This window comes from Macrobrachium nipponense, chromosome 18, assembly GCF_015104395.2.
Source record: "Macrobrachium nipponense isolate FS-2020 chromosome 18, ASM1510439v2, whole genome shotgun sequence".
Lineage (NCBI taxonomy): Eukaryota > Metazoa > Arthropoda > Malacostraca > Decapoda > Palaemonidae > Macrobrachium > Macrobrachium nipponense.
Genome location: NC_087211.1, coordinates 82,935,106 through 82,946,896, shown reverse-complemented (window position 1 = coordinate 82,946,896; position 11,791 = coordinate 82,935,106). Strand labels below are relative to the sequence as shown.

The following is an 11,791-nucleotide window of genomic DNA, read 5'->3' as shown; positions in this document are numbered from 1 at the left end:
CTGCTTTTCAAGAAACCAGCGGAGGTTAGTACCTCTCACGACCTGAAAAAAAAGAAAAAAATATAATTTAACAAGATTCCCGTTGGCATTTTAAGCACGAGTAAACAACAACGTTATCCCCTCTTAAAACTCCAAAGATTACATGTAACACCTAACGCCAAACCCCACAAAAAAACTTATATAAATGTGGGAAAAGACAGAATGACGTAACTTCCCAATCATCGCCTTGACATGGGGAAGATCCCGCCTAAACGCTGTCCAATCAGTATTCAAGGCCACACATGATATATCAACCCAAGGACTCGTATCCAGAGCGGATTCTGACATCAAAAGGGAGCGAAGGTGACTCCGGGAATCCACTTTTGGGGGAGAGAGGAGTACTTCGCAGATAAGATGGGAAGGTATCCAGTGGAGTAGATCTTGTTATAGTTTTGGCTTCTTGAGAATGATGCCCTGATTTGGCTTGTGTGAAGTGCTGGTGAGGGACCTCTTTTTAAAGCACGCTGTAGGTTTAAGATAAATTCGGTTTTTACCTACATTTCTTCACAGTTTGAGTTTTCTGTAAAAAGGAGATGATTGAGGTGGCTTTGTCATTCCGTCGACACTTTTTCTATCCGCCCTCAGATCTTGCTTAAAAACTACTGAGGTTAGAGGGCTGCAAATTGGTATGTTGATCATCCACCGTCCAATCATGGTCGTGCGCCTGACGAGGCAACAACACGGGTCACCACGGCCAGCTGAGAGTTTCTTGGGCCGTGGCTGAGAGTTTCATACAACATTATACGCTGCACAGAAAACTCGATGTTCTGAAAGTCTGCATAGGCAAAAAAAATTTAACATTTATGCCACTTATTTCTTTATTTAAAATCTCCAGTTTTTAGGGCTTACTTTTGTTCTTGAGACATAAAAATGGTAACCCATCCACAACGTGATACCAGTTTTTCGAGCGAAATCCTAGCCAACAGGACAATAATATCTAGAAAAAATTTCCACCAAACACGACAATAATATCTAAGGAAAATTCCCAGCCAACAGGACAATAATATCTAGGGAAAATTCCCAGCCAACCGGACAATAATATCTAGAAAAAATTCCCACCAAGCATGACATTAATATCTAAGGAAAATTCCCAGCCAATTGGACAATAATATCTAGAAAAAATTCCCCAGCCAACCAGGAACAATAAAAGTCTATACAGGGAAAATTCCCATGCCAACATGGAACAATGAAATCTTAGGGTGAAAATTCCCAGGCCAATTGGACAATAATGATCTTAGGGAAAATTTCCCCACCTCAACAGGAACAAATCTAACTTAGGAAAATTCCCAGCCAATTGGACAATAATATCTAGGGAAAATTCCCAGCCAACAGGACAATAATATCTAGGAAAAATTCCCTACCAAAGCCAACAGAAAACAATGTAATCCTAGGGAAAATACCAGCCAACCGACAATAAGGAAAATTCCCAGGGGAAAATTCCACAGGGCAATTGGACCAATAAGTACTATAAGGAAAATTTCCCAGCCAACAGGAAATAATTAATCTAGGGAAAATTCCCAGCCAATTGGACCAAATATATCCTAGGAAATTCCCACCAATAAGGAAATAATACTAAGGGAAAAATTGCCCAGCCAAACAAGGACAATAAATCTAGGGAAATCCTGCACCGGAACAATTCCTATATCTAGGGAAGAATTCCCAACAAACATAGACAAAATAATATTCTGGAGGAAAATTCCCAAAATCCCAACAGCACAATATTTCAGGAAACAAAATCCCATAATACGGTCTTAATTCGGGAAAATTCCCAGCCAACATGACAATAATATCTATGGAAATTTCCAACCAAACAGGACTATCATATTCAGGACAAAATCCCAGCCAACAGGACAATAATATTTATGGAAAATCCCCAGCCAATTGGACAATATCTAGGGAAAATCCCAGACAACAGGACTATAATATTATGGACAAAATCCCAGCTAACAGGACAATAATATTCAGGACAAAATCCCAGACAACAGGACAATAATATTAAGGATAAAATCCCAGACAACAGGACAATAATTTAGGATAAAATCTCAACCAAACAGGACAAAATCATATCTAAGAGGACAATAATATTTAGGAGAAAATCACAACCAAACAGGACAATAATATCGAGACTTGAGAACACTCGTCCCAGATGCGTCTTGCCTTTGTGCATAAATCCCGGGCCAAAGGCGCCACGAGCGAAATTCAGCGAAACCCAAAATGATTCGCCTACCAATACTCGGTCTTTAGTGGGAGTATAACACGAGGGAGAATATAACTTTTAAGCTGATCCATTTACTGGACCGCTGCGTTATCGTTTTTACTCAAGGAAAAGCTCTCAAACTTTCCCCTCCTTTCTAATTTAGAGAGCATGTCTCGTGGTTCTGTTAAATTGGCATTATACTTCTTGTGGCAAAAAACGAGTACCAGGCATCTCTACTCAAAGACAAACTTTCCTTTTTCTCTCTAATTTAGAAAGCATGTCCTGTGATTGTGTCGTGGTACTTCCGGTGGCAAACGACGAGTACCAAAGAATTTTTTTTTTTTTTTTTTTTTTTTTTTTTTTTTGAGAACCGAGCTCTGAAACCTAAACCATTGCTACTTAAGGCTTAACCTTCTTCTTTAGGCTCGGGGATTCTCTACCTTTACATGCGTTCCCATTACATGATGTTCCCTTTCTTATAAAGTAAGGTTTTCTTTATATAAGTGGATAATCACTCTTTTTGGTGCCCCTGATATTTTGCTAAATTCAGATTTCATTGGAAGCTTCATATAGAGGTTTATATTTATTTGGAAAAAACGAAAAAAAGACATATAAACATAGTAAAAAATGCATAGTAAACGAATAGTAAATAAAGGAATAAAGGTAATAGATAAATAACTAAGTAACCCAACATCGCATTAAATAGTTCAGCAGTTCCAATATTTCACAAGGTAGATCCAATATACCGTAATGCAATACCAAGTAAGTATGTCCCTCTAAAACATTAAATCCCTGAGCACGATTCCTGCCATAAACCACTTTTTCTACGATTCTGCAAATCTCACATTCAACTAAAGTAGATTCACATCAACCGTGCATTGGATGTCTAGGCCAGTCCCTTACGACGCTCCTGATTGGCTGTTGATAAGCCAATTACAGGGCTGGAAACTCTCAGTCTCTCTCGAGAGTTCACATAGGCAGGATGTATGTTCCACCTCTCCTCCTGAGGGATACGTCTTTCAGGAGAGGTGGAATATACGTCCTGCCTATGTGAATTCTCGAGAGAGACTGGGGAGAGCTTCCAGCCCTGTGATTGGCTTATCAACAGCCAATCAGGAACGTCGAAAGGGGCTGGCCTAGACATCAAATGCACGGTTGATGTGAATCTACTATAGCATTTAATTGGCAGCTTTCCTCTGACTACCAAGTTCCCCAGTTACCTCAGCTCAACAGGGAAGGTAGAGAATTGAATACCTCACGTTTCTGTTAAGAATTATATATATAGGACGTGACGCAATTCGAGGCTCAGAATTCACAACGAAGATGTTGTGCTTAACTACCCCACAAAAGATCCACCTAGTATGTCTCTTCTTGCTGCATATCCCATTATCTTCTGTCATTTCCTTCAAATGGACACCATATCCTTTGTGAACCCTGAATCTCAAGTCAGCGGCCTTTTTAGGCTTGTTCCATGTGAATAGAGTTAGTCTTCTGAATAATAATAATAATAATAATAATAATAATAATAATAATAATATAAGCAGGAAGCAGACCTCGGATACGTTTTATTACAAAGAGCTAGCTGAATTTATCTTATAAATAATTTTCTTCATTTAAAGAGAAAATCCTTTACAAGATAAATTCAGTTAACTCTGCCACTCTTTTTAATAATAATAATAATAATAATAATAATAATAATAATAATAATACACACACGTACACGTGTGTGGTTTAGGCATACATATATGTGATGAATGAAATGATCGACACACAATCCAGTGTGGAACAGAAATAAATTTCTGGCTCACATCGGAATCGAACCCAGATCTTTCGATTGAAAGGCAAGACCACTGCAAACTAAACCACACAAGTCATAAAAGAAGTTGGGAGTGACCATCCCTTTCAACTGAAAGGCCTGGGTTCGATCCGATGCGACTCAAACATTTATTTGTGGGTGTAAGAGTGTGGGAATCATGACAATCTAAGTAAAATGTGTTTCAAATCCATTTCTAGTTTATGACTTTAAGAAACCTTTCTGTTCGACTGATACGTGATCGTAGTCGGGGAAAACTAGAGTAAAGTACACTTTATTACTAAACATAATTACTTTTATAAGTTAAGAGATTTTACCTCCATCTTTTCGAAGCAAAAAAAATCATTCAAGACTGCAAGTTCTCAAATGAGGTTCTCATTATGTTGACATCCACGTAAAGGGGTAGAAGTGCCGACAGTGAACCTCACGTTTTGCACTGTATGCATTACTGAAGGTTCTTTGCAGAGGTGTCCCATCGGCTCCTAGCTGCAACCCCTTTCATTCCTTTTACTGTGCCTCCTTTCATATTCACACTCTTCAATTTTACTTTCCTCCTGTTACACCTTTCACACCTCCTTTGCTCTCAGTTTTCCTTATAGCCCTAAATGACCTCATAGGTCCCAGAGCATGGCCTTTGGCCTAAATTTTATATCTCATTCCCACGAATCTTTTAAAAATGATTAATAATTGAGGGTTCACAAGGTTCCTACTAAGAAGACTCTAAATATCGTGAAAAATCAAAAAGAGTTTTTTTTTGTACCGATACCTTTATTACAAAATTCTAAGCCGTACTAGAACGTCCTGGGATAACTAGAGATGTTACAATGCTCGGAGGAATTAATTCACAACTGATATTTGCACCGTTCAGTAAAAATGAACCGATTAATACCGTGAAACATTACTAAAGTTTTCCATGAATATTTCCAAATTCCTCCTTCCATACGTTTGTTATCCGTAGTGACTTCTAGAACTTGAATATTGTAGATTTTCCTGTACACCGAATTCCATATTATTAGTCGTCTAACCGTCATAGTAAGCCCTTCTTACCTACAGATTAGGACTTCAGGACATTAGGACAGTGGAGCCTTAGTTCCTTCCAGCAAGAACGACGCTGACGGGAGAGTAAGTCCTCCCATATTGGTTCTGGTTCTGGGATGCTACTGAAGAGTACTGCTGGCCCTGACGAAGGTTCTGCTGCTGGCTGGAACGCTGTTGGTAGTTCTGAGAGAACTGGGAACTCTTCTGTCTCTGGGTGTTGCTTGATCTCTGATTATACTGATGATTTTGGTCGTACTGAGACCTCTGGTATTGATTCTCCCGGGTGGGGTAAACCCTTTGGTATTGGTTCTCATCGTTCGAGAAACTCTGTGATCTCTGCACTTGGTTCCTGAACTCGGCTGATCCGTAGCGTTGGTTTTCGTTTTGGCTTTGGCTATTTTGGTTGTATTGGTTCAGTCTGTTTTGGTTATTGCTGTTTTCACTGTATCTTGTGGACTGTTGCTGTTGCCTCTGATTGATCAATTTCTCCTGGTTGTACTGATGTCCACCGGTCCTCTGATCCCTGTCGAACTGGTGACGGTCATTCATGTTATCCTGAATCTGGTTTTGACGGTTGAGACCATAACGGCTTCCATCTTGCCTCTGTTCGTACTGATAATTATTGATATTTCCGTAACGGTTCACATTCCGTTCATTGCTGTCGAAGTTCCTGGAATACAGATTGTTCCTTTCGCTGTTCAGCTGTTCATTGTTGAAGTGGTGGTTTCTGTTCTCTCCGTAGCGCTGCTGGTTAAGGGCGGAGCTCTTGAGGATGACTCCAGATCCTGGAACACGACTGAGCTGGAAGTTGTCTCTGTTCTCAGTCTGTGACTCTTGTCTGTAGTTCTGCTGATCCTGGAACTGACTCAGTCTCGTCTGCTCAGTCTGGAAACGGTTTTCGTTCTGATAGTTCTGCTGGCGTTGCTGCTGAAGGTTCTGGAATTGGTTCTTGTTTTCCCTCTGGTTCTGGAACTGGGTCTGGAATTCGTTTCTGTTTTCCCTCTGGTTCTGGATTTCGTTCCTGTTTTCCCTCTGGTTCTGGAACTGGTTCTGGAATTGATTTCTGTTTTCTCTCTGGTTTTGGAACTGGTTTTGGAATTCATTACGATTTTCCCTCTGGATCTGGAACTCATTCCTGTTTTCCCTTTGGTTCTGGAATTGGGTCTGGAATTCGTTTATATTCTCCCTCTGGTTCTGGAATTGGGTCTGGAGTTCATTCCTGTTGTTTCTTTGAGTCTGGAAATCACGACGGTCATTCGACTGATACTGATTCCTCTGGCTCTGGAACTGGGTGTACTGGTCGTTTCTGCGGCCATTCTGTACGTCGACATTCTGCTGTCTCTGGTTCGAGCTGGACTGCTGATAATTCTGCTGATTTCTGTTCAGTCTCTGGTACTGCTGCTGCTGCTGTTGGTTTCTGCTGCTCTGTTGGCTCTGGTACTGGCTGTACTGCTCGCGCTGATTCTGGATGGCGTTTGTCTCCTCCTTCCTGACGGTGGCCTGGAATCCAGTTCCAGGAGCGACCTGGTAGTCGACGGTGCGACGAACACCATCTGGGTCCATGACGGAGTACTGGCCGACGACAACGTCACCTCGACGCTCCTCCCTGGCGGACTTCAGGTCACCCGTCGACTCGGCGTCGACAGCGTAGGCCCATGTGTAGCGGGGGTTCTATTTGGGAAGAGTAAATAGTCGTTAGTTTATAGAATACTGGAAGAGTAATCAGATTCCATCGAGCACCTATCTATCCCTTTGATATCAGAGAAACATCAAAGGTCTCCACTCTACTCACAGGATCATTGTAGGCAGTCTGATCGAGGGTGTACTGCCTGGCCTGCTCTTGGGATCGCTGCTTGAAGTCCTCTGAGAAGGCGTCGTGGTTTTCGTAGAGTTGTCTGGAGGGGGTCAGACCCTGCTCCACCTCGACCCCCCTGGAATCCAGGATGTAGGACCCGTCATCAGAGAAGGCCACGCCCACAAAGACCACAGCTATTAAGATAATCTGAAATTTAAAAAGTAATACCTTATTTCTCCCATTACTCCAGAGGGAATAGGTTTTTTATTAATATATAACAGAATAAAGGTTTACAGCTGCAATTTGATAATGACTTTGGTTCACTATCCTAATTAATGAAGCTCTTTAGTCACTTACTCAACATATTAATATTTTTCTAGACATAAATATTAACTTGAAAACTAACTTTAGTATTATCGTCTATGATGCATACTAAAGGATTGAATTAATTTGCAGTAACTCATAATATGATTGTACAGAATGTTGGCTACGGTAGAGGAACTATCCCGCCATAACCCATGACCCTCTGTTGACCTAATGAGGGACTCTGATCCATGGCAATTAGTCGCCTATTTTAGGTCAAAGGATGAATAAAAAATATAAAGGTGCCAAATAAAAACATGGTATAAATGCCACTGCTAACTCGTTTTTCAGAGGGAAATAAAACGTTAAGTGATGCCTTAAAATGAAATTGCCTCAAAATCCTACATTAGAGAACACTCAAGTGATTTTTTTTTTTCATTTGCAAATCCTGCAACGCGAAACTAAACCTCAAAACTGAACATTTCGAACAATTTTTTTTACGGTAACATAAGATAAAATACTGAAAAGGGAAGGAATCAGAAAGTTAACTGATGCCTAGAGTGAAACTATCTCGAAATTTGATTTTTGCTCATTTTAAAAAAAATCCTGCAACGCAAAACTAAACCTCAAAACTAAACCTTAAAGCTAAAAGCGTAGGACGTACCTTCATCGTTCCAACTTGAAAGAAGAGACGAATGACCACAGACCGCCAATGACTGAAGGCAGTTCGTCAGTGACGATGACACAAACCCTGCCTGGAGCTTTATATACCAACCCCAGGACTGGCATATCGCCCCAGAACTGGAATCCAGAACTGGATTTCGTTCTCACCTTTCCAGCCCTGTTCCTGGAAATTCCCTACTCTACTTGTGTGCTATGATTGCTTCATGAGATCTCTACCTGTATTTTCTACCTACCTGTATTTTTGCATAAGTTTAGGAATGCCTAAGCTCTGGTGATTAGGTAAACTTGAAGCTGTGTTATATAAATGTCTTGTATACTTCTAAGCTCAATGCTTTGGGCAAAGGTTTCCACTGATGCTGAGCCGATTCATACGTATACAATTTTGTTGTGGCACTTCTTAACGAAACTAAAACTAATTTCAGTTTTAATTAAGAAATGCCACAACAAAATGGCATGCGTGAATTCATTTAATATTGAATTTAATATTGAAAAATTGGTCACAACTTTCTCTACTGAGTCAATTCATATTTAGTTTACAATTTTGTTGTGGCATTTCTTAACGAAAACTGAATGCGATTTCTGAAAATTCATTGGATCTTGAAAAATTGGTAAAAGTTCTACATTACAATTCATGGATGCAATTCTGCAGTATCATTTCCTAATGAAATCTAAAAGCCATTTAATAATATTATATAATTTTGGTCAAGTGTCCATTACTATTGAATCAATTCATGCATACAATTTTGTAGTGACATTTCTTTACCAAAACTGAAAGTAGTTTTTCAAAATTCATTATTGATTTAAAATTATGTTGAAATAGTATTATGTATTATAAATAAGTCCATCAAAGAGTAAAATATTTTTTTATATATCAAGTATTAATCTTAAAAATTTAATCAATGTTAGAAACTGTTGAAATTATATTATATTCTAGAGATAAGTCCTTAGCTTAAAACATGGACTTCATGATATTTCAACATTAACTAAAATATAACCCAAAATAATGTTATTCATGTATCTAATAATAATATATATATAATATATCTATATGTATATATATATATATGTGTGTGTGTGTGTGTGTGTGTGTGTGTGTGTGTGTGTGTGCGTGCCTGTGTATGCGTACTCGCATCATGTATCATGTGTATTTCTAATAGAGGATATCTTATGTTCAATTTCATATAACTGCCCCCTTCTAAGACTTGTCTGAAAAAATGTTAAGAATAAAATAAATTTAAATAACGCTGATTCCTTAAGCTGAAAAGCAGCCGTTAACGACTCCAAAAATAAATATAGCCGATTGAGAGAGAGCGCAGACATAGGCCTATGTAATATTGACACCTGAATCTCTCTTCTCAGCGAATCCGGGGGGACGTGTCCCGCACACCAAGTCGTGGTGGCCTTGAAATATAGGTCTAGGGATATAACCTGATGAACAGCATTTAATCGATTATTTACTAACCAAATGAAGAAATAAAACCCGAAAGAGATAGAAAACAGTTATAGGCCTAATGAATCCTGCAGAGTCAATCGTGAGTTGGTTTACATTGAAGAATCCTGGTGGAGACACACGCACACGCACTCACGCACAAACAAACAAGCCGTGTTCCGGAAATCAAGTCGTGGCGGCCTTGAAATATGGGTCTAGGGATGTCACCTGATACGTGGCGCGATTAGTCGATCGGGTAAACGAACAAGGAGAGGGAGAGTAGCTCAACAGGTGTGGCCGGTGGATCGAATTAACAGAGCTTTGGTATGAGAGAGAGAGAGAGATTTAAACGCTGCTATGGGGCCGTTTTTCTCACCTCTCTCTCTCTCTCTCTCTCTCTCTCTCTCTCTCTCTCTGTTCTGAAGAGCTTCTGTATGTTACGTGGTTATAAAACACCGAGATACGCTACTATTTTCGTTGATTTAAAGCAGAATTTTCATCTAATCCCTAGATTTTTAATTGAAAATCAGTATATTTTAATACATTTTGAAGAAATACACAAATAAATCGAGTGATACGAGAAAATGATCGGGTAAAGACGTGAATATTATCCTAATCCATTTATCTCAATAGATGTATTATTATAAACAATAAAAGAGCGACGATACACGATACACCCTGTAGCCTTCATTATGAAGAGGAAGACAGGTATGAACATTACATTAGTAGTCTTTCAAAAACACGATTTAGTTGTCCTCAGATCTTAATATCTACTGAGGCTAGAGGGCTGCAAATTGGTATGTTGATCATCCACCCTCCAGTCATCAAACATACCAAATTGCAACCCTCTAGCCCCACTAGTTTTTATTTTATCTAAGGTTGAGGTTAGCCATAATCGTGCTTCTGGCAACGATGTAGGACCAGGCCACCAACGGACGGTTCAAGTTTCACGGGCCGCGGCTAATACAGCATTATACAGGGACCGACGAAAGATAGATCTATCTTAGGTGGTGTTGATTATAGTACGCTGCAGCAGCTCTACAGAAAACTTGATTGCGCCCGAAGAAACTTCTGCGCAGTTTTTTCCTTGTTTATCTTTTTTTTTTTTTTTTTTTATTTTGCAATATACACCCTAAAGTGTATATTATAATTTTCTGTTATCTATACACTGGTCTTTAGAGAATGTCCTGGTAGAGTAAAAGACGAGAGAGAGAGAGAGAATATTCTAATTATTTACCTTATAATACTTTCATGAAACGGATAACTTAAAATTTTTTCTGGATTACACTTATCTATTATTATCAAATAGGAGAATTAAGTAAAATATATAAATAAATAACATGTAATAAATAATATATATATATATATATATATATATAATATATACATTCAATAATATACATATTAGATATAAAATATATATTACATAATATATTATTATAAAGTTAATCATATATCTATATATTATATATAAAATATACTATATATATATATATATATATACATATATATATATATATATTATATATATATATTATATATTATTATTATATACATATATATATATATATATATATATGTATGTATGTATGTAAGTGTATTAATATACATTACACCTTCCATACACCCCCACCCCCAACAATCCCCAAAGAACCATAAATGATACCTACCATTTAAAAAAATTGAGATTTTACTCCACGCCCCCCCCCCACCCCCCACCCCCCCACCAAAAAAAAAAAAAAACATAAACCCCCATTTTTAGAACGTTACAAACAAAAGAGCAAACCACAGGGGGGACAAAGGAGGAGAAGGAATTTAGCCCGGGGGCGTCGGTCCCAAAATAATGGTCAACACCTAAGAGGGAATAAAAAAAAAAAGTGATGGCGTTTGTGCGCATGCGCGCGCGAGAGAGAGAGAGAGAGAGATCGCAGGTACACGAAGTAGAGAAAGCTAAGGAATAAGAGGAGGAGGAGGAGAGAGCGAGAGAAAAAGAGGAGAGAGATTTAACAGGTATAAAGGAAACAGGGAAGGGTAGAGAATGAGAGGAGAGAGAGAGAGAGAGAGCGAGAGAAAAAGAAGAGAGAGACAGACAGAGAGAGATAGCAGCTACAAAAAGCAAGGAAAGCTAACGAATAAGAGGAGGAGAGAGAGAAAGATAGCAGGTACAAAAAGCAAGGAAAGCTAACGAATAAGAGGAAGGGAGAGAGAGAGATAGCGGGTACAAAAAGCAAGGAAAGCTAACGGGTAAAGGAATCAAGGACAGGGATGAGAATTACGAGGAGAAACAAAATGAGAGAAAGAGGGTCGCAGAGAGAAAGCGAATGAGAGACAGAAGAAGAGAAAGAGAAAGAATTAGAAGATAATGGAAGCAGGGAAGACCAAGAAACACGAGGAGAGGGAGAGTGAAAGACAAGAAAAGAAGAAGAGAGAGAGAGAGAGTGACTCAGGCAAAAATGTGAACGCCCGTAATAAACCTGATCTCGCTCGCGGGAA

The 11,791-nt window shown here is 38.9% G+C and overlaps 1 protein-coding gene across 2 annotated transcripts in view; it reads right to left on the bottom strand.

Moving 5' to 3' along the window:
- Positions 1 to 4,796: 4,796 nt before the first annotated feature.
- The window catches only part of LOC135197295 (myb-like protein Z), a 22,289-nt gene continuing 15,294 nt past the window's right edge, over positions 4,797 to 11,791 (bottom strand). The window contains exons 1-3 of one of the 2 annotated variants that reach the window (XM_064224429.1): positions 7,850 to 7,926; positions 6,880 to 7,089; positions 4,797 to 6,758 (exon numbers count right to left, since the gene is read on the bottom strand). In XM_064224429.1, coding sequence (XP_064080499.1) covers positions 5,136 to 6,758; positions 6,880 to 7,089; positions 7,850 to 7,855 — 1,839 coding nt within the window. In that variant the 5' untranslated portion in view covers positions 7,856 to 7,926 and the 3' untranslated portion in view covers positions 4,797 to 5,135. Of the gene's footprint in view, positions 6,759 to 6,879; positions 7,090 to 7,849; positions 7,927 to 11,791 lie in introns of those variants that run through there. The other variant, XM_064224430.1, reaches the window with a different exon arrangement.